Source organism: Hemicordylus capensis, chromosome 2 (genome assembly GCF_027244095.1).
Source record: "Hemicordylus capensis ecotype Gifberg chromosome 2, rHemCap1.1.pri, whole genome shotgun sequence".
In the NCBI taxonomy this organism is placed as follows: domain Eukaryota; kingdom Metazoa; phylum Chordata; class Lepidosauria; order Squamata; family Cordylidae; genus Hemicordylus; species Hemicordylus capensis.
Window position 1 is genome coordinate 350081856 of NC_069658.1, and position 27542 is coordinate 350109397.

The 27542-nt window shown below is 44.4% G+C and overlaps 2 protein-coding genes across 3 annotated transcripts in view; both read right to left on the minus strand.

Annotated features, from left to right (window-relative positions):
• Positions 1–2141, minus strand: part of DDX46 (DEAD-box helicase 46) — an 84803-nt gene extending 82662 nt beyond the window's left edge. For both annotated transcript variants that reach the window (XM_053293575.1, XM_053293574.1), the window contains exon 1: positions 1980–2141. In XM_053293575.1, coding sequence (XP_053149550.1) covers positions 1980–1996 — 17 coding nt within the window. In that variant the 5' untranslated portion in view covers positions 1997–2141. The remainder of the gene's footprint in view (positions 1–1979) is intronic.
• Positions 2142–9175: 7034 nt separating this feature from the next.
• Positions 9176–27123, minus strand: CAMLG (calcium modulating ligand). The gene is made up of 4 exons (XM_053299240.1): positions 26637–27123; positions 21034–21485; positions 19121–19186; positions 9176–9459 (listed from the first exon to the last, which is right to left on the minus strand). Exons 1-4 carry the CDS (start codon positions 26830–26832, stop codon positions 9268–9270), a joined length of 906 nt encoding a protein of 301 aa, XP_053155215.1. The 5' UTR covers positions 26833–27123; the 3' UTR covers positions 9176–9267.
• Positions 27124–27542: the final 419 nt, after the last annotated feature.

Here is a 27542-nt window from a genome sequence, read left to right on the forward strand (position 1 = left end):
CACTGACTGATAGCCAAGGCTGCAGCTTTCTTTAAGCAACATTCACTGCAAAACAAGAGGTTCTGTTTATTTCTGATGTAGACTGACAGTAGTAACAGATTAACAGCTAATGACACACTTGAGTATTAGAATAAAGCTAATCCTGAAAGAGACTATAGCCTGAAAGAGACTGTACCCCTGCTAACTGGGCAAAGAGGCACCTTTTACCGTGGTGATTCTCTTTATTTAGCGGGGGAGAGTAACTGGCCCTATCCACCCCCAGCACAGTACTTCCAGTGACTGTTGCTGGTGTGTGTCTTATGTTTCTTTTTAGAATGTGAGCCCTTTGGGGACAGGGAGCCATCTTTTTTGTTATTTCTCTTTGTTTCCCTGAGCCATTTTTGGAAGGGCGGTATAGAAATTGAATTATTATTATTATTATTATTATTATTATTATTATTATTAGTTTTAAAACTGAAATCCACCTGCTCAATGTGGTAAAATAATAGTCAGATCAGGGGAGAGGAGAGCTGGTCTTGTGGTAGCAAGCATGACTTGTCCCCACAGCTAAGCAGGGTCTGCCCTGGTTGCATCTGAATGGGAGACTTGATGTGTGAGCACTGCAAGATATTCCCCTCAGGGGATGGATCCGCTCTGGGAAGAGCAGAAGGTTTCAAGTTCCCTCCCTGGCTTCTCCAAGATAGGGCTGAGAGAGATTCCTGCCTGCAACCTTGGAGAAGCCGCTGCCAGTCTGTGAAGACAACACTGGGCTAGACAGACCAATGGTCTGATTCAGTATATGACAGTTTCCTATGTTCCTATCATGTAGCCTGGTTTGCCACTAATTTGCTGAATCTGGCTGAACAATCTTATGAGTAATACAAGGCAAACAAACAAATATAAATATATATCTGCCTAATGGCAGCACAGGTAGGGGGCACTGTTTCCTGTAAGGCGTGCGCATAGGCACGCACGCTCACAAGTTTTCAGATGTCCGCTCAGTTAATTTTAGATCCTGCTCAGGTTGAATTAGGAAGGCCCCACTTTGAATGCATCTGTGCACACAGTGCTTTGATACTGCCACTCAGAACAAAACTCATTCCGCACAGACACGAAAAAAATTAGAGGGACCACTAGTAGGGGGTAACAGCATTATTTTTTCACAGATGCTTGTTGAGGAACACAGGAACATAGGAAGTTGCCATATACTGAGTCAGACCATTGGTCTATCTAGCTCAGGATAATTGATTTCTTTTGCCCCAAGTTCTTTGATAATCTTCAGAGGAGTCCTGTAGAAAAGAGTGCTGTCTTCAATACAGGCTCTGCTGTGGTGAATAGAGTGCACTTACAGCATCCCCATGAAGATTATCAAACACAACCTCCGGATCTCGTGCAACGTAGGGTATTTTCTTCACTCTTTTTGTGTTCCTGGGAACAGGCAAACTGAACATATACGTTCAAAACATGTCAACATTCCTTCCTCCAAAAGAAGTTTTAGAAAACGGGGAAGCCGGCAGGAGCAGATCTTCCCGTTAGAGGAGCCAGCAGAATCCATCAAGTTCAACACATAATTACTATTTTACTGGGCCATGTTAATCATCGTTCGTCTGGTGATGAGGAAGTTTACATTAAAAAACAAAACCCAACCAACCGACATTCAGTCAGTTCTTCACAGAACGGGGAGGCCGCGTCTCGAACCTGGAAGTTCAGGAGGCCTCGAAGGAGGCCCAAGAGCAGCCGCGGCCGCCTCCCCGCCAACTGCGAAGGGGCGCCCCTCTAGCTCCTGGAGACCAGACCAGCCCCCCAGGGGCACCACTCGGCTGCCTCTCCCGGCTTCCCGTCCCTCGCACGCAGGGCGCCCAGAGCACCGGCCCTTCTCCCCGTCCCCGCAGAGGCCTGCCCGGGGGGCCGGCTCTGTCCGCCGCCCAGCGACAAGGCCCGAAGAGGCAGGACGCGGGCAGCGTCAGGCCCGTCCGACTCCTAAGCGACCTCTCGCTCACCTGGACTCTCGGCCCATGGCGACCCCCGGCAGGCGGCACAGGGCAGCGGCCTTCGGCTTCTCGTTGATCCCTCAAGGGCTAAGCGGCGAAGAGGGCAGCCATTCCGAGGGAGCCAGCAGAGCGGAAATGAAGCCAGGCACACGCAGATCGCGAAAGGAAGGGGCGTGATCCTGGGCACAGCGGCCTCTCGTGGCCGGCAGAACAAGGAGCAGCAGGCACGAGCCTGGGCAGGGCCGCGGGAAGCTGCTGCGTCCAGTTGTTATTTCGCGTACTGGAGAACTCAGAAGCTTGCTGCTCACCCTTCGTGTGCAGACCTCTCTGGGGAAGTTAATTCTTTGAGATTTATCTGCTTCTCCTTGTAATTTCATGCTTGCTTTCAGTGAGCTGCTGAAAAGCTGTTATTTCTCTGCTTAGTTGTCTATAATTTGTATGGATGGATGTACTGCAGTGAAGTTACATACATAACTGGTCAGCAGGGAACACTAGATGCTAGGCCTCAAGCTTCTATAGCTCATGAATTTTTTAAAAAAACTTTTAGAATATTTTATATTCCATTCTCACTCTATCCTTTAAATACATACATATTTTAAATGAAATTAATAGAAGCATAACCCTTGATAAAGACATGAAAATCACAGAAAACTCCCCCTCCTCTGATCTAATTTTATATTCCAAAACATCTGATGAAATAAGCTGTGGTCCACAACACCTTATCCTGAAATACAAGTTTTGGACCATTCACAGTTGGTGTCACAATATTGTACTCTGTCCAAAAGCGAGTCCCCAGCACAGAAAACATCTTCGTTTAAATACATATTGAACAACATTACATGCCTCAAACTACTTGTCAATGTTCATATTGTAAGCAGTTGTCTCTAGGCAGAATCCAGAAGACTATGTATGGCATGCATATACAGGTGAAACTCGGAAAATTAGAATATCATGCAAAAGTCCATTAATTTCAGTAATGCAAATTAAAAGGTGAAACTGATATATGAGATAGACGCATTACATGCAAAGCGAGATAAGTCAAGCCTTAATTTGTTATAATTGTGATGATCATGGCGTACAGCTCATGAAAACCCCAAATCCACAATCCCAGAAAATTAGAATATTACATGGAACCAAGAAGACAAGGATCGTAGAATAGAACAATATCAGACTTCTGAAAAGTATAAGCATGCATATGTATTCACTACTTGGTTTGGCCCCCTTTTGCAGCAATTACTGCCTCAGTGCGGCGTGGCATGGATGCTATCAGCCTGTGGCACTGCTGAGGTGTTATGGAAGACCAGGATGCTTCATTAGCGGCCTTCAGCAATTCTGCATTGTTTGGTCTCATGTCTCTCGTCCTTCTCTTGGCAATGCCCCATAGATTCTCTATAGGGTCAGGTCAGGCGAGTTTGCTGGCCAATCAAGCACAATGCACTGTATACTTTTCAGAGGTCCGATATTGTTCTATTCTTCAATCCTTGTCTTCTTAGTTCCATGTAATATTCTAATTTTCTGGGATTGTGGATTTGGGGTTTTTATGAGCTGTACGCCATGATCATCACAATTATAACAAATTAAGGCTTGACTTATCTCGCTTTGCATGTAATGCGTCTGTCTCATATATCAGTTTCACCTTTTAATTTGCATTACTGAAATTAATGGACTTTTGCACGATATTCTAATTTTCCGAGTTTCACCTGTATGTTGAGAGTTTTCCAGTGCTCCTTCCCTTTACACACTTTGAAAAGCCACCCCTGAAGATTGTGGATCCTCTGCAACCACATGCAACTAAGTACAGTCTGAGGAAATCAGTAAAGGGCTTTCTGGGCACAGAAAAGCTTTCTGCTTACCCAAGGGACTCTTTGAATTCTCACTTGTCTCCAAGTGGATTTGGCCATAGTCATACATGCCTTAGTTACACCTCATCTTGATTACTGCAATAAGCTTTACATGGGACTGCTAATGAAGAACATTAGGAGGTTATGGGAGCATCAAACTGCCTGGTTTTACTAACTTTACTGCCCTTCAGACTGTTTCCAAGCACAATTCTAAATTCTTGTTAACACCTTTAAAGGTCTGAACACTTGGGACTAGACTACATTAAGGACCCCATGCATCCCTGTGGATCTGCTCACTCTTCAAGGTCGACTGAAGACCTTCGGTATATCCTACAACCTTTAGAAACTGAGTTGGCAGCAACATGTGAGAGAAGCCAAGTCTTCTCTGGGATATCTTTCGGGATGTTGAACTGCACTGGCCTACTTCTGAAAGCACAGCTGTAACACAGGGAAAGCTCCTACTTTGCATCCAGAAAGCCCCAGGTTCAATCCCTGCTATTTCCAAGTAGGCCTGGGAAAGACCACTGTCTCAGAGTCCTTTGGTCTGTCACCTTCCAAACCATTCTAAGGACCAGATTACAGTGCATCCTTATAGCTTCTTCACAGTCATCTTGGGAAGAAGGATCTGACTAATGCTATTTGCTACAGGCTACCAAGCCAGATTTATGGCCAAGTTGCTATCCGAACCTAGGCCTCCCATCCCATAACCACATTTATTTTCTAAATATCAGAATTCCCAAATACTATACATACCATAGTTGTGTTTATCAGGTCTGTGTAACAAAATAAGTGGTGTTTGTGATGTGACCTCTCTAACAGGTCTCGGAAAAGTAGTCAATAGACCCAAAACACAGAGATTAATCATCTCAATAGTTACACATTCCCACAACTGTACCTTTTTCCAATGCCAAAATAGCTCTATGAAAATGGAAAATTTAGTAATACTCTCAACAGCCAGTCAGGAGTCTTTATGCAGTCTTTAATAAAGAATATCCAAGCAGCACTGAATAAAAGAATGGTAAACGTAAGTTTAATAAAATTTAACTGAACCAGTGTAGAAATTACATTGAAGGACATACATGACCAGTTGACTGGATAGAGGAACTCCAGCTGAAAGGAAACATATACAACACCTTCTGAACATTCTCCAAAATGCGCTGGATTTCTGTTGTAAAGATATAGCATTTCTGACATTAGTTAATTATTTTTATTATTATTATTATTATTTTACACAGTCAGACAGGTGTTATTGACTGGTTTGTTTTATCCAGACATCAAGTCCTTCCCAAGGACCTGGGATGCCAGAATTTTATTGTCAATTGTTATAGATATTGTTGCAGAATATAGGCTGTTCCCAATAAAGCTGCTTTTTGTAATTGGCTGATGGTGATTTCTGTGGCCCCTAAGGTGTTGAGGTGCTCTTCAAGGTCTTTTGGAACTGCACCCAGGGCGCCAATTACCACTGGGATTATTTTGGTCTTTTTCTGCCACAGCCTTTCAATTTCAATTTGTAGATCTTTGTATTTGGTGATTTTTTCTATTTCTTTTTCTTCTATTCTGCTATCCCCTGGTATTGCTATGTCAATTATTTTAACTTGTTTTTCTTTCTTCTCGACTACAGTTCTATCTGGTATATTATGTGGCAGATGTTTGTCTGTGTGTAGTCGGAAGTCCCATAATATTTTTACATCTTCATTTTCTTCAACTTTTTCAATTTTATGGTCCCACCAATTTTTGGCTACAGGTAGCTTGTATTTTTTGCGAATGTTCCAGTATGTCATCCCTTGTACTTTGTCATGCCTTTGTTTGTAGTCAGTCTGTGCGATCTTTTTACAACAGCTGATCAGGTGGTCCACTGTTTCATCTGCTTCTTTACAAAGGCAGCACTTGCTGTTTGTTGTGGATTTTTCGACTTTTGCTCTTATTGCATTTGTTCTTAGTGCCTGTTCTTGCGCAGCCAGTATTAAACCCTCTGTTTCTTTCTTCAAATTGCCATTCTTAAGCCATTGCCAGGTCTTGGTGAGGTCTGATTTTCCACTTATATTGTGCAAATATTGACCATACAGCGGCTTATTTTTCCATTTTTCTGCTTGGTTCTTGACTTGTTCTTTCTTGTAGGCCTGCTTTGTTTCATTGGTGTTGAATAGTTTCGCGTTATTGACCATTTGAAGTGCATCTTCTTCACTCTCCTTGATATATTCTTCAAGGCCTCTTTTCTCCTGCTCTACTGTGTGATGGACTTGCAGCATTCCTCTTCCACCTGAGCTGCGAGGGAGGTATAGCCTATCAACATCACTGCGGGGGTGCAGAGCATGATTGATGGTCATGATTTTCCTGGTCTTACGATCTAGCGTTTCTAGCTCTGCCTGGGTCCAGTCTATTATTCCTGCAGTGTATCTGATAACAGGTATAGCCCAGGTGTTTATGGCTTGTATGGTATTATTATTATTATTATTATTATTACTATTATTATTATTAATAATAATTCAGTTTCTATACCGCCCTTCCAAAAATGGCTCAGGGCGGTTTACACAGACATAGCAGCTTACCACATAATACTAGCAGAATTTCAGCCTTAGTTTGCAAAACAATTGTTCTGAACTTGTTCTGCATCCATTACTTTCAAATATAACTGTCCAATATGTCAACAGCTATATAGGCAGAATTTAATAAGGCTATGTTCTCTTATCCACCAGGAAATGTTTAAATTATACCAAGTGCAAAATCCACTAAATATAACAGAGCACCACAGATTCAGGACAAAACAAAATCTAAAAGAAATACCTGCAGAGAAAAGAACCCAACACGCAAAGGGCCAGTTCAGAGGATACTTATGTGGCCCATGCAATTAAAAAGGGGATGTGATGAACATGTGCCTATTGTGACATCTTTTGCAACCTTCAGCATCCTCTCAACCTGTTCTTTGTGGCTTGCAGGGGGCTGTTTGTCCAAAGGACCACTTGAAGAGTGCTCCAAATAAGTGTTTAAACTAGTATTTGGCGGGCATTTAGAGCTGCCATTTTGACAAACAGCCCCCTCTCCTGCCAAGTGATAGAGAGATGCGCTCGGAGGGCATCAGGATATTGCGAAAGATAACACAACAAGCACATACTTGGTGCTCCCACCTTTTAATTGCAAGGGCCAGGAAGGTATCTGAACCAGTCCAAACAGTGCTTGTTGGTTTTGTCACAGCTGTTCTCATTGCTGAGGACTCCACCTGCTTTTTAAACTGAGATAAAATGTAACTTTTTCAGCAGGGAACTGCTGAGGCAAGCACTGTAAGTAAAATCCCAGCTGCATATGGATGTCCTTTGCTGTGTGCCTTGGTCCTCTCTACAGTTCTCACCCCAAGACACCTTTCTGAATGTAACAGATATAATTACAACAGTGAGGTGTGGAAAGGGGACTACAGAATTAAAATTACAATGCAGAATTGTTAAAAACTACAAGTGAGGAAACATTAAAGTCATTCACATGACCGGTTTACCCAGGCTCAGGGAGGCAGGTCCATTGTCTTATCTGCTTTTAAGTATACCCAACTGTACTTCCCAATGAAAATATCAAAACTCTAAAAATTACCTCTCAGAAGAGGAACTGCATTAAACTATATAATGTTAAGAGAGCTTCAACAATAACTAGAAGAGGTTTAGATACCGATAGATGTTCAGGGAGTGTAGAACAGGCCTGCCCAACCTTGGCCCCCCAACTGTTTTGGAACGACAACTCCCATCATCTCCAACCACAGCGGCCAATAGCCAAGGATTATGGGAGTTGTAGGCCAACTTCTATCTGCAGGAGGGCCAAAGTTGAACAGGCCTGGGGTAGAGAGATGGTAATACCCCGACTTGCAAGTTGTTTAGGTAGGCCATTCCACCCTCAGGACATTAGATCTCTAGAAACCTTAAGAGCCAACGGCAAATCCATTTGTCCCTCAGAATAATGGAAAATATTCCATTATTTAAAGTACGGTATATGGTTATTGACATACATGTATACTGACTTGTTGCAACAGATAAACGTTTCTTCATGTGGGGAAGATGTTTTCAAGATGTGTTGGGAATATGCAGCTATCTTTTCTTTATGACAATATACACCTCAACTATGGTGCTGTGTTCTCTGCATTCAGACATACAGTGTTCTTCAGGTAAAGATCAAGTGATAAAATAAGTCAGCTTTTTATGGTGTACAGCAATTGTTACTTAATCAAGGAACTTGGTAAAAGCACAGGAGGTAATGTGCTTAAGTAAAACAACAACAGTGGATTGTTAAAAGCAACCAGAAGCTTGATTATTATGCTATTCAATAGAAAGTCAGTAATGAATCAGTCTTAAACATTTACTTGGAACTGCCCTAGATTTCAATGGAATTTCCTTCAAGTAAATATGTTTGGGATGTGTTATAAGATCTCATCTTTCTTTGAAAACCTGTGTTCCCATATGAACTGAACATATTCTTTGCCTTTCGTTTTCTAAACCATTGTGCAGCATTTAGCAGCTGACTAGAGCAGGGCTAAAGACCCATTTGTATCCTCACAAACCTCAGCATTCCCTGTCTCACTGATAATTGTAATGTTCCCTCAAATGACTAGGCAAAAGAGGCTTAACTCTGCATACACATGTTCTTGGAAAGGAAAAATATGATGCAGAGGCCTGCTTGCTTTACACTACATGGGACAAACAAAAAATTCTTGATAAATCAGAGGGATAAACAAAACTGGTGACATTTTGGAGGAACAAATGCCTATCCAAGAGAGCAGCTTTTTAGCCAGCAGTGTTCTTGATGGAGCACACTACATTAGATATTGTAAACACAAGTAATTAGGATTCCATGCCAGATGAAAAAGTATATATAGAAATCAGAATGAATTTCATTAACCAATTCATTAGCTCTGGCAGTCATGTTTGCAAATTAACCCTTCACAACCATAAGAGACCAAACAGTATTTAAGCAAAGACTAAGTTGACACTATACAAAGCCTAATTCTGTGGCTTAAGACACAGTCTTAGGGGTGACAATATTTCATCAGACTATTCTGGTTGCTAAAAAATACATGGATTCAGAGATAAGGAAATGAAAGAGTAGCAGTCCATAGGGAATTCCAATAACTGTGTATAATGTAGTTCTGCCAAGCATAAGACATCATCTATGCTGTGTTCTCCCACGGCAAAACCAAAGAGGACTCACATTTAAGGGGAAGTCTATAATAAGGAAGGAGGACATACTCCAATTTACAGAAGTGTTCTGCCCTTGTATTGATACATATATGCCATCTTGCCATATTTGAAGCCACCACCACTGTATTCATTCAGCTTCACAGCTGGGACCCTGCCCTTTCAGACAAGGTTTAAGTTGCACTGAAACAAGTAAAAATTGGATAATCATTTAATCCTGTTTGTATATCAAGAGATGTGTATGGAATTGACCAGTTCTGCTGAAGCATCACACAGGTCCAGTTATCATGGCACTTCAGAACCAAAAAACATGAGCAGTTCATGACAGAAGATAAAAGTAAAGAAATAGACACAAAGATCTGTAAAGACATCCCCCATTTTGCTGTAGGTGTCCATGGAACGACTAATCACCTCTGCAGGAATTCCAGAAAGTAAGAGAGCAGCAGTTAATACTGTAGTCTTCGTCTTTTTTTCACTCTGTACAAAATAAAAATAGAAATTACTTCATTTTTCATGATCGCCATCTGTAATACGTATTGGATAGTACCTAGACTACTATTTCCATGAACAGATGAAGTTTTATTTGCACAGGGATGGTAAATATTCACCAATGCCTTCCTCTGCTGGCCCCTGCACTGCCCCAAAATTCCACCATGCCTCAATGACATATTTTCAGGGTGCAGTGGGGAATATCCATGAAAGTTACCCCTGCCCATAGCACAAGATGCTTCTCTTCATAGAAGTACTAGTATGGATGCTACCCATTGTGTTTTAATATGACACATTTCATGAAACAAGTAATATAACATTCCACCATACATCTCTCAATATGCTCAACAAGTTGTTCTAGTAAGAACTAATCTGCCTACTTTCCTTTCACTATCCCTACAACTGGACTAAATTTGGTTCAAATCGAGGTCCACAAGTTAGATCTCTTGCACCTTGAATGTTCACATGTCCACCATTTTGGATTGGGGAGGATGACGTCATCACAAACCACACCATTGAGGTGACCCTGTGTGTCACTCACTACAACTGTACCTAATTTCGTTCAAATCGGTTAGACAGTCCACATGTTAGCCCACTTGCACCTCAAACATTCACACATCCACCATCTTGGATTGGAGAGGATTACATCATCACAAACTATGCCATTGGGGCATCCCTATGTGTCCCTACAGCTGTAGCAAATTTGGTTCAAATCAGTTAGGCGGTACACAGGTTAGCCCACTTGTGCCTCAAATATTTATTCATCCGCCATCTTGAATTGGGGTGGATGATATCATCACAAACTAGACTGTTGAGGTGTTACTATGTGTCCCTACAACTGTACCCGATTTGGTTCATATTGGTCAAGGCGCTGCGAAGTTGATTGGGACGGGGACGGACACACACACACACAATGTCGGGTGATTTCATAAGCCTACTGCAAAGTAGGCTAAAAGCCCTCTAGGGTATGTCCCTGAAATCTCAGTTGCAGACTTCTGTTGTAATGGGCTCTTTATATGCTCTAGTCCATTGTTCTTGCTCACAAGTTAGATACTAATGCCATTTCATACATCAGGCAGGCAGACAAAGGCAGAAGTCTCAGTGATGAACTAGTGAAGGCAACTTTGGGCTGAGGAAATTAAGTTATCACATTGGGAGAATACTTCCCCCCCTTTCCATAATGTTTCCCAATATTTGTCTATCAATTTTCTATGCTACAGATGGAAATTAAGGGGGGATTCCCTTAACTGTGGGCACTTGGCAACTCTCCTATATTTCCCCAAGAAGACTGTAAAAAGGAATGACTAACTAAAAGAAGAAGGTAAGTTAATAAAAGATATGTCTAGCCTGCAACAAAAAATATAATGTGATGGATACCACTAACAGACCACAAAAAGCTATGGGAGTTCTATTTCAATCTTTTGACAAAAAATGTAATGCCTCAAAGCTACACCTTCTATCGTAGTTAAATTACCAAAAAATAATTCTTACAAAGAAGGAAGCTGAAGAGTGGAACTGATAGAGAATAATCTGCATACCCAAGTATGACTACTACCAGTGCAAATGAATGGCATTAAATGGCAAGGAAGCAACAGCGTTATGGAAGATTTTTTTCATTCATAAACTAGTGCTGCAATCCTATATACATAAGTAGGAGCAAGACCTACTGAATGCAAATGGACTTACTTCCAAGTAAACATGCACTGTTAGGCTGTGATAACATGTTCAGTATTATATAAGTTAATTAACACCATGGAAGATCTACAGACAAAGACGACGTGATGTGACCTCCTCCAAACTCTAAGAGAACAAAGTCCCAGAGTACATTTTCTGCAGTGTTAAGTAGTTTGTTTGTTTTAAACAATGGCTAACATCCTGACTAAGGCTGTGTGCAAGCAAGCAAGAGAATAACATACAGTATGATGCAGTCCTGCTTCAGCAGCACAGATGCTCATGTGCAGGGAAGATTTTTTACCCATCTCCTATTCCCTCAGAAGTCCTTCACGCAACCCTAAGGGACATAATTTCAGGTGGCTCAGAGCACATTCAGGGAGAAGAGAGTTTGGCAAAAATTCCCCTCTTGCCTAAGAGTCTGTTGTGCTGGAAGTGGGACTGGAGTTTCTGTATGCATGTTTCTTTTGCTTGCATGCAAGTAGCCATAGTCAGGATATCAGATAACATCATTACGTAAAAGTTAAACACTTTAAAATGCATCCCGAGTTAGAGATTCATTTCATCAATCTGCTGTAAAGGTATTATTGTTCTGACTGAAAGTAAACATTCCAAATTGCAGATCAAATATGCCGTTCAAACAATACAGCTGTCTACTACAGTCTCTTCCTAATGAACAATGAGCAGAGAGAGATAAAGAGAAATTCTCTTGTTGATAGAGATTTCACACACATTGAAAGTGCTCATTTTTCAGGTGTTCTTCAGGCTTTTGTTAAAAGACATGGATGATAAAGCCCCTGTTCTATTATCTCCCCCCACCACCTCCACATATGAACACCATACAGATCAACTCACTAGAGGAGACTACCGCATGCACAAGTTTACATTCTCCAGGGATGGTAACCTGCTTCTTCTGAAGAACAATGTTTCCATTTCTGATATGGCTGAATGTCCACCAACTCTGTGTGTTAAGATCTGTCTTGCTGGTAAAGACAACCTAGAATATAGGTTCAAGCTAGCAGTGGCTACTGGAAATGAGACAAAGAGGCTAGTGGGGGGTGACTGGCAGGTTAACTTATCTTACAGCGCAATCCTAAACACCTATCTAGACGTTAAGGTCCCTCTGGTTCCAATAGGACTTATTCTCATGTAGATCCTTAAACATGAGTGTATTGGCTCTTTAAAAACAGGTTGCTCACCTGTAACTGATGATCTGGTAGAGATCCGTCGACAGCCATAAGAAGTGGGTTACTGCGCCTGAGCAGGGACCATGCAGTAGCTATGCCGAAGCTTGCCAAGGTGTCCTGGCCACGCCCCCACGCCCTGAGTGTGCTATTTAAAGGCAGCCAGGACACACGCTCTTCAGTTCTTGGACAACTGCCACAAGGTGACGATCATCCAGGTGAGTTTGTGGGGTGGGGGGTTTAAGATCCTGTTGAAGCAAACGCCAAGGGCTGCACACCTGGCACACTACTGCAGAGGGGTAGGAAGGGAGGGTCTTATGGATGTCGATGGATCTCTACCAGATCATCAGTTACAGGTGAGCAACCTGTTTATCTGGATCGAGATCCATAAGAAGTGGGTGTTTGGCAAGCTCCAAAAAGGAGGAGGGTGCAGTAGCAGTTAAGGTAACACCCTTTTAAAAACACCCCTCCCAAAGTTAGCCTCTGCAGCAGAGCGAATGTCTATGGCATAATGTTTCACAAAGGTAGTCTCAGAGGACCAGGTCGCTGCCTTGCAGATGTCCACGAAGGTCACTCCAGAAAGGTGTGCAGCTGAGGAAGCATGAGCCCTGGTAGAATGGGCCTTGATGGCTTCCGGAGGGATTCGGTACTGAAGCTTATACGTAAGCAATATGTGGTCCACTAACCATCTGGATAACTGTTGACGAGAGATGCAGGCGCCCTTGGAGGAGCCTGCATAGGTCACGAACAGGCGTACCATGTTGCGAAAAGCCTTTGTCCGTGCCAGGTAAAATAGGAGCGCCCTGCGCACATCGAGAGAGTGCATGGATCTCTCTAGAGCTGAAGACTGGTTCCTAAAGAAAGTTAGGAGGACAATGTCCTGGTTCAGATGGAAACCCGAGACTATCTTAGGTCGAAAGGTAGACTCCATGTGCATCAGGACTTTATCTTGGTAGAATCGAGTATATGGGGGGGGGGTTTGCTCCTCAGAGCCGCGAGCTCACTTACACATCTGGCCGATGTGACGGCAACTAAGAAAGTGGTCTTCCAGGAGACCAGTTTTAAAGGCACTGTTGCCATGGGTTCAAATGGTGACTCAGTGAGTGTGGAGAGAACCAATGAGAGACTCCAGGGTTCCACCGGAGGTTTAATTGGAAAGTAGACGTTAGCCAGGTCCTTCAAAAAAGCCTTACTCTCTCGGTGAGAAAAAAGGGTTGTGCCATCCAAGCCTGGGTGATGCGATGACAGGGCAGCCAGATGGACCTTCAAAGAAACATTAGCCAGGCCTTGGGCCTTCAATGAGGAGAGGTAGAGCAATACCTGTTTGACAGACGCATGTTGGGGCAAAAAACCCCTGGTCCTTCCATAGCTTTGGAAACGGAGCCATTTGCTAGCATAATTTCGCCTGGTGGACTCCTTCCTACAATTTAACAGGACTTCTTTCAGAATCCTACGTGCCACACGGTCAGTGTCAGAGTGTGTACGTCCGGGTGGAGGACGTGACCGTCATCTTGAGATAGCAGATCCGGTACCTGTGGAAGAAGCCGGTACCTGTACTGGGATAGTCTGCCTAGCTCTGGAAACCAAGGCTGCCTTGGCCACCACGGCATCACTAGGATACAAGGGACGAGAGTCGCTAGAAGATGAGCCACCACCCTGGCAATTATTGGTTGAGGGGGGAACTTGTATGGTACTTCTCTCGTCCAGTCCAGCTGGAAAGCATCCCCCAAGGACAGTGGGCCATGACCCGCTCTGAAACAGAAGCGGGCACACTTCGTATTCAAGGCTGTTGCAAACAAGTCCACCATCAGTTGAAGCCACTAGTCGAAAATGGGGGTGATATATTCTGATTTGAGTTCCCACTCGTGGGGCTTGTCCTGGAGGAAAGCTCGGCTGAGGTCATCTGCTAGGACATTGTCCAGCCTTTTGATGTGGACAGCCACAGGTGAGACGCAGTGCCGGAGGCACCAATTCCATATCTGAACAGCGAGGGCACACAGGCTGCAAGACATCGTGCCGCCTTGCGGTTGATGTAAGCCAGAGCCGTTGTGTTGTCTAGTTGAATTTGAATGGACGAGCCCTGGAGGAGCGTTTGAAAGGCTTGTAGTGCAAGAAAAACCACTAGCAACTCAAGAAAATTGATGTGCAACTGGGCTTGTCTTGGAGTCCACTTCCCTTGCGTCTGGTGGTGGCCACAATGTGCTCCCCATCCTTGAAGAGAAGTGTCTGTCATCAGCCAGACTGATGGAATCGGGGTTTGAAAGGGTATGCCTTCAAGGAGATTCCCCCTTTCCTTCCACCAGGTGAGTGAGTCCAGGATCCGGGGCGGGATCTCTAGACGTTTTCATTGGCTGTGTCTGGTTGGGTGGAAGACAGATAGGAACCATAACTGCAGTTTCCTCATCTCCAAGAGCGCAAAGCAGATGACTGTGTTGCAGGAGGGCATTAGGCCTAAGAGGCATTGAATTGTATGGGCCGACTGAATAGGGGAACGTTGGCATAGTTCCACTAGTTCCCAAATGCAAACATATCGCTCCTCTGGCAAGTATGCCCTTTGGTTCTTTGTGTCCAAAACTGTGCCTGTGTAAGTGGTCACTGGGACTGGGTCCAAGTGAGATGTCATCCAGTTGACCTGGATGCCTAGGTCCTGTAGAAGGTCCAATACACAGCGGATGTGCGAAAGTAACTCGCCTTTGCTTTTTTAGGTCAGGAGCCAATCGTTCAAGTATGGATAAATCAAAATTCCCAGTGTCTGTAGGTGGGCAATCACTGGGGCCATGCACTTTGTAAAGACTCTTGGGGCTGTGGACAGCCCGAAGGGCAATATATTGTATTGGAATACTTGGGTTCCCTCGGTAAACCTTAGGAACTTCCAGTATTGACATCTGATACTGAAGATTAAGGCATCTTTGAGATCAAGTGTCACAAGCTACTTCTTTCCTTGTAGGAGGGGAAGAATTTGTTGCAATGCCATCATACGAAACTTCTGGACACACACAAATTTGTTTAAATGGCGGAGATCCATGATAGGGCGAATCCCCGTCCCACTTGGGGATTTGAAAATAGCAGGAATAGAAGCCGCTCCACCTGTCCGCCTACGACACCGGGGCTATTGCCCCTTTCTCCAGCAACTCCTTTACCTCTTCCCACAAGGCACTTGTTGAAGGAGTGAGTCTCATTCCCGTGAACCATGGTATTGTCCTGAACTCGATGGCATACCCCGAGGATATGATCTTCAGGACCCAGCAGCCTGATGTTATATGGTGCCATGCGGGGGCATGGTCCACCAGTCTGATGTAATGTGATGGTGGAAATGATGGTTGAACCCCTGCAGGCAGGGATGGGGAGAGAGGAGGTGTCAGTGAGCAGACAGATGGCTCAGGGACGCTTTTGGGCGTTGGTGGCTTTGCGCTGCGACTGGCTGGATTTTGATTCGGCTTGCAAGTTCCCTCTCTGGTACTGAGAATATTGTTTTCGGTAATCTCGGCAATGGTATGGTGGTCTCTGTCTCTGGAAGGAGCAGTACCTTGGTTGGTAAGACGTCGAAGTGAAGGCTTGACTTTTTGCCGTAAATTTTGATTTCTTTAGTTGTTCCATCATTGAGTCAATTGCCTCGCTGAAAAGTCCAGAGCCATCGAAGGCTAATCCTTCTATCTTATCTCACATATCGGGCTGTAAATTGGTGGAGCGCAACCAAGCGTGTCTACGAAGAGTGAATGATGCTGTCATTGCCCGAGATTCACTTTCAGCCAAGTGCCTGCCGATGCTAAGAGCTGTTTGGTCAGGTCACCAGACCGTTCCAGAGTATGGCAGAATTTCTTCCGAAATTCATCTGGGGGCAAGTGTCCAAGTTTGCAAGCAAGGTTTCCCAGACGCTGTGGCTATATTTAGCTGTACAGGCGGAGTAGTTGGCCACCTTGATAGAAAGGCAGGAGGTTGAATAAACCTTTCTGCCCAGGAGGTCCAATTTCCGACTCTCCTTGTCAGGTGGTACCGTATAGTGCTTTCCAGTTTTAGATGTGGAGGCGCAGTCAATTACTAGACTGTTAGGTGCAGGATACTTGTGGAGGTAGGCATTGTCCTTGTCCTGGATACGATACAAGCTCTCAAGGCGCTTAGATGTTGGGGTGGAGGTGTGAAGAACCTCCCAGGCACACTTGGTGGCCCACGTTATAACAGGAAGCATTGGCAAAGCCACCGGCACTGTCGACTGGGGTTTGAGCATGAAATTATAGACCAGGTCATCTACAGTGGCCAGCTCTGAGTGAAGATCCAGCCCTAGTGCCGCAGCCATGGCCCGTGCATGTTTGTGATATGTCTTGAGCTCCTCATTTGGTAAAACATAAGTGGCAGGGGCCACATCAGTTGGTGGTTCTATGACAACTTCCTCCTCCTCCTCCTGGTCTGATTTGAAATTGGAGGAACCACAGTGTTCTGAGTATGAGGCAGATGGTGAGGTAGGAACTATGGTCTGGGTCTCTGCTGTAGTTCCTTGATAGGTAGGGACTTCTGTCTGGGCGGACACTAAGCGTGTCCCAATGGATCTAGTCTGTGAAGCCTGGTGTGCCAGAGTTGCGGAACCAGTCTGGGTGGAGACTGATACATTTAGGACATGTGTTTACAAACAATGTCACAGGCAGAGGAAGTTGAGAGACAGGCTTCCATGGTCTGGCTGATTCACTAGCGTAGGGAGCTGCTGGTGAAGATGAGCCGAAATGCTGGATTGATCCCATGTGGGTGAAACCGCACACGTGCCATGAGAGAGGGCTCTGCAGATGGGCTGCCGTCAGCGCAGATGATGGATGAGCGAGCAAGGATGCAGCCTCTTGTGGCCCTGTTTCCGGAAGAAAACCCAAAAATGTCAACGTCAATGGAGTATTCGATGTTGAGTCCAGCAATGTGAGGAATGCATTCGACTGTCAGAACAAGATTCAACGTGGTATCAACATTTTCGCCATCATCAATGTCGAAGGTCGATGGCAGTGGCCGGTATCGAGGAGAGACTTGTCTGGAAATAGAGACCACCGGAGTATGAAGTGTCGAGAGAGGAAGGGCCGTCATTCTCGGCGTGGAAGGAGAAGAGGCAATAGGCGTCTGAGCCAGGGAAAGAGAATGGGCTCTCAGTATCGTAGCAGTTGGCCTCGAAGCTGGGCACATAGGTGGCTGTGTTGGAATCGAAGGCTTGATCTCGATCAAAGACAGCAGTGCGTGGGCGGTGTCGTCAGTCCCTGGAGTGGGGAAGGGAAGCTGCACTTTTGAGGGGGACAGAGTATGCTCTACTGTCAGGTCGATGAGTTTCTGATGCTTTTTGTTCAGTTTCAAGGGGCGATCGGTGTTTTGGCACTTTGGAGGCGTCGATACTGAGGAGCGGTCTTGCTGTAGAGCAGCCTTTAACCCCGAGGTCAATTTCGATGACCGTTCTTCCTTGCGCGTCGACGTCGACTCTAGGTGTCGATGTCAAAGGGGGCTTCGTTGTCGATGTTAAGGGAGCAGTCCGCATAGAGCTCTGTTTTTCATGTTTTCCCGAACCATCCCTGGAAGGACGGGTCGGCCTCGAAGTCAAGGCTTATCTGGGTCGCGACTTAGGCTTGTGAGAAGTTGCTGTCGACGGAGGTGCTGAGGAGGACTTTGGAGTGGTCCTTCTCCCCAACGCCGAAGGGCAGGGCGTCCCCGGTGTCAAGGGGTTCAGCATGTCGTCATATATAGCTGCGCAAAAATGAAGTGTGTGGTTTTTCCGGGTTTGCTTGGGAAAAGACAGGCATATTTTACACGTGGCGACGTTATGCTGTTCTCCCAAGCAAATAAGACACAGGTCATGTGAATCCTTAGAGGGGAGTTTTGCTTTACAGCACTCGCACCTCTTAAAGGATTTCTTTTCGTCAGCCATTACGCAGCGAGAAAGTCGAAGGGTCGGCAGCCAGTCAATTAGTCAGAAGAACCAGAGGAGTCTGTCAGCCGGTCAGAGTTCAAATTCGAGGGAGAGGGTACGTCAGCCGGTCCGAGTAAAGAAGAAAAGCGTAGTTCGTCCGCATCAAAAAACCATATTAACTGTTCCGTAGGAGAAAAACAAGGTCACACACTCTTAGAAAATACGAGGAATTTCCCGACTAGCGACAGACCGAGGTCCTATTGCAACGGCAGTCAGAAAAGAACTGAGGAACGTGCGTCCTGGCCGCCTTTAAATAGCACGCTCAGAGCGTGGGGGAGTGGCCAGGACACCTCGGCAAGCTTCGGCATAGCTACCGCATGGTCCCTGCACAGGCACAGTAACCCACTTCTTCTGGATCTCGATCCAGATCCAACTGTTCATGTATTTAGCCTGTATGCTCAAACAGAACTGAACTAGACATTACTTTGACGCTACTCATAATATGTGCTTAAACAGCACACAGATCGGCTCCAATCCAAACCAGGACTGCAGTAGGGAGACTGGTGTCAAGGAGAGATTTCTCCCCCTGGTTAAACAGTAACCCGGGGGAATGTGATCTAAAATAGGATATAGGGGAAAAGATTAAAGCCCCACTCCTCCTCTGTGGTCCCAGTCTAGCTCAGGTTCTCCTTCTCACAGTATAAATAAAGAAAAATACAAGCATTCAGCTGGTATGTGGTTAAAGTAACTAGTACTTTGGTCCAAAGATGTATTAAATAAATAAAATGGATACAACTGTAGATCTGCTTATAAAATGCTGTAGCAACATCTACAACATTTTGCATAATCTAGAAATATTCTATGAGTTATTTGCTGCCATCTTTTTTTTTAAGTTAGGTATTTCAAGTCCTAATACAGCACTTACCTTTGGGAAATACTTGGACAATCCCATGTATGCAAGCTGTAAGGTAAGAAATGGAGCAAATATTGACTGTAGGGAGGGAAACAGAAAAGTTATATAAATTAGAAAGTGATAATGAGGAATCACATTGACATATACTTCTAAGGTAAGAGTCTGTCTATTTATTTCAGCAAGTGCACTGGGGTGGGGTGGGGGCAAACATATAGAGAAGTAGATGCAATTTTCAAAATACCAGTATCCAAGCATTGTGCTTAAATTTAAGGATGATCTACTAATACTAGTTTTTCTACTAATACTACTAATTTATTATTTTTCTGCATAAACCACTGTGAGAACATTTGTTGAAAAGCTATATACAAATGTTCAGAGTAGTAGCAGTAGTACTATGACTACCAGAAAGGTCACTAACATATACAATACAATACTGTGTTACATCTCATTTACAGCTATGGACGTAGGAGTTTTTTTAAATCATAGCTAGGAAGCCTTAGGCAAGTCATTTTTGATTCAGCCTATATAATATATATAATATACAAACCTGATACATCTCTAGGCAGCGTACACAGTCCAAATTATAATATAAAAACACAAACAGTTTCACAGATTAAAAACTAGCTGATCCGGTCATTCGCGGCTGCTTTGGCCATCTGCCATTTGTCGCTCCAGCCAGCTGCCCGCATCCAGTTGCGCCAGCCACCCGTCGCGGCCACTGCAGCCACTCCAGTCGGCTGCCCGCCGGACCCACCTGCCGTTTACGGCCACCCATCAGCTGGGCCCGCTTGCCTGTTGTGGCTGCTCCGGCCGGCTCCCTGCCGGAGCCACTCACCTATCTGCCAGTCACCCGTCTTCTCCCTGCTCCCCCTCCCCCCATGGCTGGCCATTTGCCGGGCCGCTGCTTCTCCCCATCTCCAGTCTCCTGTCACTAGTCGGCAGCTCTTTTGCAAGAGCTGCCACACATGGGATTAGCGACAGGTGTGCCTAAGAGAATTAAATATATAGAAGACGACAGATAGATTCACAGAACAAAGCAGTTTAAAATTAATTTTAATTAAAAGCCTGGGAAATCAGGTGTGTCTTAAGGGTCTTTTTAAAATCAATCAGAGATGGGGAAGCTCTTTTTTTGACAGGAAGTGCATTCCAAAGCCCTGGGGCAGCCACAGAGAAGGCCAGGCCCTGAGTCACCACCGGATGAGCCAGCAGCAACCATTACCAGACCTCCCCAGGGGTTCTTCATAGGTGGCAGGATTCATGACAAAGAAGCCAGTCCCTTAAATACCCTGGACCTAAGCTGTCCAGGGTATAGGTATATTATATTACATTATATTAAAAAGTATTATTGTGCTCCAAAGAGTCAGGATTCCTGCCAAGGGATGATTGTCAGTCTCAAGCATACAGATGGTGTATGTAACACAGACACAAGAGCTTACATTGATGTTACTTCCAGTCCTGGGCTTACTTCTTCCTGTCACTTCCCATAGCTTAATTGATGCCAAGAGAACAGTGCATCAAGGTGCAACAATACAAAAGTCTAGGGCCTAGGGAAGAGGCCTAGAGAAGACTCTTTGCCACCTCTGGGCATTCCTGCTACTTGGCCCACCCAACTTGCCTTGAAGCAAGCATAATGAGCCCAACGCAGGTATGCAACTACAAGGTTGCTTTAGACTACAGACTTCTTTGTGCCACTAAGAGGGACTACTTGGGGAAATCACTGTGCAACAGTGGACAGAGTTGATTTAGATCTGAATCCAAACCTCCACTTGCCAGAGGCCATCCTGCGAGTTCATGGCTAAGCTGTACACTAGTGATGATTCTGCATCAGTTTCTGACCTGTGAAACTGGAATTACACAGGGCTGTCAGTATGGCAAACAATTTTTAAAAAATGTAATAAAAACACACCCATTTTTTCTTAACTCACCAAATATTTGCACACAAAAGCTCTAACTCCAATGGCAAGTAGCGCACACCCCACTAATCTAAAAATACGGAAGGAATCAAATTCCTCTGCAACATTTCCATTTTCCTGGTTTGGCTTCTCACTCATCAGCTGGTTCCTTAGCTTCATTGCTTCATCAAATCTTGATAAGTACTGGTCTAAGCCATGTCGGGCTCCTCGCTGTGGAACCTCCATCAAATCCCCTCTACTGCGCTGCCGGAGCTCATTGCTGCCCTCGTTACCAGCCTCAGGAGTTTTACTAAACAGGTCCTTTTTCTCTCCCTTGTGCTCCACAACACTACTTGCATGGTCAGCTGTTCCTGCCAAACTGCAGACCGTATCACCAAGCACAACCCGCTTGGAAACAGAGGCAGAAGGGGGGCTTGGTTTATCATGTTCCATCTGAAGCTTTGATTCTGAATGGGTGTCATCATCTAAAGAGGAGACAAAAAGCAAAGGAAGTCAAACTTGCCATGTATTTCTATAAGACCTAAGCCATGAAGCTATCTAGACCTTGTAAGGAAAACCGGGGTAAAAGAAGAAAGATACATACTTAGCAAAATGCACCAAAGTAGGCCCCCCCTCCCCATTCAAACAATCTTAGCATCAGTGTTCCCTCTAAGGTGTGCACGTGCGCCCACACATTTTTTAAAATGTCCGCTCAGTTAATTTTAGATCCCGCTCAGGTTGAATCAAGGCCCCACTCTGACTGCACATACGCACACACTGCCTTGATACTGCTGCCCAGAACAAAACTCATTCCGCACACAGATGAAAAAAATGAGAGAACACTGTTTAGCATGCTTTCAAAGAAGGTAATCAGAAACTGTGCCAGCAATGCAAGGGCTACCAATTCAAAGGGCATTTCAAGAACCACAATCATGTTGCTCATGTTTTATGTTCCTTTGCTATGTAAATTGCTTTAGAACTTTATGTTGAAAAGTGAAATGACATTACTAGCTTTTCTCTTGACATATATTTTAAGATTTTATCTTTATTGATGTTTTTTATTTTCATGAACAGCCTAGAGCATAGCCAATTAGGCAAGACAGTTTTGTACACAGTATTTAATATTCAAAGCACTATTTAGACTTGTATTGCAGAGCAGCAAGGAAAATGGGATTGCATGTGGCAACAAGAGTAACTTGCAATTAGACTTCAGGTATTTATGAGAGAATTTAAAAGGTCAACTTGCCATTTTTGCTTCAAGAAAGTATTGTTTACAATATGTTTATTATTTATCTGGGCCAAATCACATGGGCGATTCATCACTTGGTTAATATCCACTTATTTCTGGCTTGAGTAAAATAGATGAAAGACTGTCTGCACCCATAATGTTCTTTAAATAACCATTTCTGCATATCATATTTAGTATAATGCATTTTCAAATTCAACTCTTTCTGGCAACTAATAGCAACAGGAAATAAGCAAATCAGGAATGCCATCCTTAATATTTACTAAATGCAAACAATACTTGTTTCTATGCCTGTTTTGCCAAGGAGTGTGACAGATTCATTACAAACACCAGACTACAGGCTCTGCTGAAGTGCTTTATAAAACTGGAATGTAAATCAACATAGCTGTTCTAGTGGAGCAGATAAAACCTAGACATATTGTCACATTGGCCCCCAGAAAACTTTTAGGTGTTCGAGGTTGTCAGCTGTCTCCAACCAATCATGGTGCTTAAGTGGGTAGCCAACAATATAAGCCAGACGTCAACTACTTTGATAGTTAGTTGTACAAACTTACTAGCAGAATCAGCATGGCAGGAACAGATGCCGCTGCACAAAATCAACGATGATAGTGCCAACCTCCTGGATAATAAGAACATATTTGCAACATATTTCCTATCTCAGTTCTCTTTTTGAAATTATACTGCTGTGAAAGTCAACATCTAGCAGCACCCTTCTTCCTGCACTATTTTTAAAATGTCTCTTACAACAAAGACATATGCAGAAAGAATTATAATAAAGGTATTAACTGGACACTTGCTTATTGCATGGGGAAAGGCACAATTTTAGGTGCCACTGGTTTCTGATGGGTTGGTTCTCACCTCTGTTAAGAGTCCATTTTAATCTTTTATTGTGAATCTAAAACAGTATATTTTATGCTGTACACCATCTGAGGCTGTAGATGAAAGGCAGTTTATAAATTTAAAAATAAACAAATTGTATGCCAGCCAACACCCAGGACAATCTATACACAGGTTGCACTTTATTTCCTATAATAGGAATTATTTCCATGCAGGAATTCTTCAGTATGTGATGTTGCCTGAGGCACTTCAGCCAGTGGGTCAGAGCCTGCAAATGGGTCGTGGTCATGCATCAAGCTGAAGTGGAGCACATCAGTAGAACCACCACCATTTTCTCCAATTTGTTTTAGGAGAAACAGAAAGATGAACATTTATCTATCATGTCTATAAACCACCTGATATGTGCATCTCTAGGCGGTGTACACAATTTAAAATACAAATATAAAACAATGTAAAACCAATTAAAACAATTTCACAGAATAAAAAACAAAGAGTTTAATTTCAATTAAAAGCCTGAGAAAATAGATGTGTCTTGAAGATCTTTTTAAAAGCAATCAGAGATGGAGATGCTCTTTATAATATAGCAGCAAAAAACATAAATCTATGTGCTAAAAAATTAGAAGTGGGCTTCATGTTGCATACTGGATCAAAATGTAAGTCTTCGGTCTGAAACAATGAATGGAATACATGGCAGGTTACGAATCTAAACAAACACATTTTGCAAGTTCTACAGGTGAAACTCGGGAAATTAGAATATCGTGCAAAAGTCCATTAATTTCAGTAATGCAAATTAAAAGGTGAAACTGATATATGAGACAGACGCATTACATGCAAAGCAAGATAAGTCAGGCCTTAATTTGTTATAATTGTGATGATCATGGCGTACAGCTCATGAAAACCCCAAATCCACAATCTCAAAAAATTAGAATATTACATGGAACCAAGAAGACAAGGATTGTAGAATAGAACAATATCGGACCTCTGAAAAGTATACAGTGTACTGTGCTTGATTGGCCAGCAAACTCGCCTGACCTGACCCCATGGAGAATCTATGGGGCATTGCCAAGAGAAGGATGAGAGACATGAGACCAAACAATGCAGAATTGCTGAAGGCCGCTAATGAAGCATCCTGGTCTTCCATAACACCTCATCAGTGCCACAGGCTGATAGCATCCATGCCACGCCGCATTGAGGCAGTAATTGCTGCAAAAGGGGCCCAAACCAAGTACTGAATACATATGCATGCTTATACTTTTCAGAGGTCCGATATTGTTCTATTCTTCAATCCTTGTCTTCTTGGTTCCATGTAATATTCTAATTTTCTGAGATTGTGGATTTGGGGTTTTCATGAGCTGTACGCCATGATCATCACAATTATAACAAATTAAGGCCTGACTTATCTTGCTTTGCATGTAATGCGTCTGTCTCATATATCAGTTTCACCTTTTAATTTGCATTACTGAAATTAATGGACTTTTGCACGATATTCTAATTTTCCGAGTTTCACCTGTAAGTACTTCAGCAATTCTCCTCTCCACCTCTTCCTGCCAAAAAGGTAATAAGACACAAGGAGTGTGTTCTCCAGCGTCTATGGTTGTTGGAAGCCAACACAACCCAATAGCCAGAGTTTATTTCATTAACTTAATTTTGAACTCATAAGCTAATAAAATACAACCAAAGCAGCATACAATAAAACACATCTATGACTTTTGACTCTCCAAAGGAGACCACAGGATAATGCTCACCTCTGACATAGGTAAAGAGGCTTAGGGCAAATGGTCTCAGTTCCACATTTGTGTCCCCCACCAATATGGTTGTTACAATGGCAAATAAATTATGTGCTACATCGATATTAGGTTAATCATGATGGAACCTCATTGGCTGAGACCTGGACTACCAAAGTGGATATGTAATGAATAGCTGCAATCCCCCATCAGTAGCCTTTTTCACTAAGGCTGCACCCAGTGGGGAGGTAAATTTCAGGCTCCCTATCTTTGCTTCAGACCACCTTGTAACTACATGTCTCTGGGAATCACAGTCCACAAGGACATACTTATGTGTGCTACAGAGCATTTCTTGGAGAATGGAGTGATGAGTGAGGAAATGTCACCCATCACTCATTCCCCCCAAAGTGCTCTGCAACACAGAGAAGTACATCCTTGAAGGCAACACATCCCTCAAGGACATACTTCTACCAGTTACAGGGTGATCAGAGAGGAAAGTAGGAAACCTGAAATCCACATTCCCTACTGTGCACTGGTGGCAGCACTAGTTCCAGTCCTCTGAAGCAGGACACAGGTGATGTTATGCACTCACTTCATTAGTGTGGATCTCAGCTATTGAAATCAATGAAACTTATGTTAATTACAATTAGCGTCTCTCATTTATTTCAGTGCTGCTTCATCATCACTCACTAGCCTGGATGCTGCCTTTTGTTGTGAATTGAAACACTGCCTAAATGCTAGCTAGCAGTAATCGATAGGTGTGCCACTATGACATAGGAGCTAGGCTTGGGATGCAGAGACCCAGCTTCAAATACCTAGCAAGAAGCTCACTCGCAGGGGCGTAACTATAAGAGGGCAAGGGGAGACAGTTGTCTGGGGGCCCACTGCCTTGGGAGGCCCCCAGAGGCAAGTCACATGACTGACTCCCCCAGCCATGCTCCCACCCAGGCTTCCTTCGGTTGTATTCATCCTCCGAAACTGATCTGAGTGTTAAGACCTGGAGCTACCAGAACAGCATGTCTTTCTCTAGTACCATGAAATGACTTGCATCGAACACAATTTACAAAGCCTTTTAAAAAATAGTTTAGGATGATGTTCTATTGTGGCACATAGGTTATATAAATAGATAGGTATAGATATAGATATATAAATTTTACTATGCTTCTTGTTACCACTATTCAGCCTCATTTAAGATTTCTTTACTTCATGAGCTGAGCTTCAGTGAGGGGGCCCCCCATTTTAAAATCTTGTCTCTGGGCCCACTCCAACCTTGCTACGCCCCTGCTCACTCGGTTCTTGGGCAGTCACTATTTCTCAACCAAACATACCCCAAGTGGTGGTAGGGAGGATGTATACCAACTTGATCAATTTGGAAGGAGACTGGGGTGTTGATTATATTTTTATTCCCTATTAGACATATTGAAGGCAGCAGTTTGCAGCTGTACGGGCTGGCTAGTGCATGAAATAAACTGTTAACCGACAGTCCTTCTCTAATTCAATGAGGTGCCTGCTCTCCCGCCACTATTCTGCAAAAGCATCCTTTTGAGACGACTTGAAATAGCTCAGAGTCATTCGCTAATAGGCTTGGCGGCAGTAGTATTCCCTGAACACGACTGACCCAAGCAAGCCCTCCCTCCCCTGGCCAGGAGGATTCCAGGAAGGGGAGAGGAGAGAAGGCAGAGTGGATCCCGCCCCCTCCTCCTCCTCCACAGAGAGGAGGAAACCAGGGTCCGTTTTCTAGAGGGGAAAGACTAATAGGCCCCTTCTGGTCTCCGAGGGAGGTGGTGGGGGAGAGGCCCCCGCCGCCAGCCACGCCCCATCCTCCTCACCCTGCTTGGGCCGGTGGAAACCCATGATCCGGTTGATTCTCTCCTCCGAGTTCATCAGCAGCTTCCTCCGGCGAATCTCAGCCCGGCGCTGGGAGGGCGTGAGCCCGGGAGTCGTCGCTGAGGAGCTGGCGGCCAGCCCGGTTCCCTCGGTGCCGCTGCTGCCTCCCTCTGCTTCCAGCAGCGGGTCCCCCTCCATCCCTCTGAGCTCAGCGCCCCCTCAGCAGCCCTTCGCCAGCGCCTCCTGCTTCTTCGCAGGCGCACACAAAGGAATCAGCGGCTGCCGGGCCCTGCTCTGACGGTCATCTAACGCGCAGGTGCTGCTGCCATTTTAGGTACCGCCCCCAACCTCTCTGAAGCAGACGGCGCCATCTTGGGTGAGGGTTGGGTAGGGTTTCGTTTCGCACAATAGGGGCTATGGAACGGCAGCCCGTTGGACGCGACTGCCTAGAAGCCGGTGCCTCTAACAAAAATGGCGAAAACGTGGGTGTGCGGGGGGAGTGCTGCAGTTGATGAGCAATGACCTCACGGAAAGAGGAGCGCGGTCATAATTCTTTCTGTGTCGTGGCGCGGGTGGGGAGGGGGCAGTTGGTGCTTGAGTTTTCCTAGGGCAATAGTGCAAAACAGCCTAAGCGGAGCGAAGCGAAGATAATCTTCAGACTTAACTGGGCACTCTTAGGAACATAGATAGGAGGCTGCCTTCTACCAGGGTAGACCCTTGGGCCATCGAGCTCAGTATGGTCTTCTACACAGAGTGGCAGCAGCTTCTCCAAGATTGCAGGCAGGAATCTCTCCCAGCCCTGTCCTGGAGTTGCCAGGGAGGGAACTTGGAATCTTCTCCATGCAAGCCCCAGAGCAGCCCCACCCCCTGAGGGGAATTGCTCACATGTAGTCTCCCATTCAAATGCA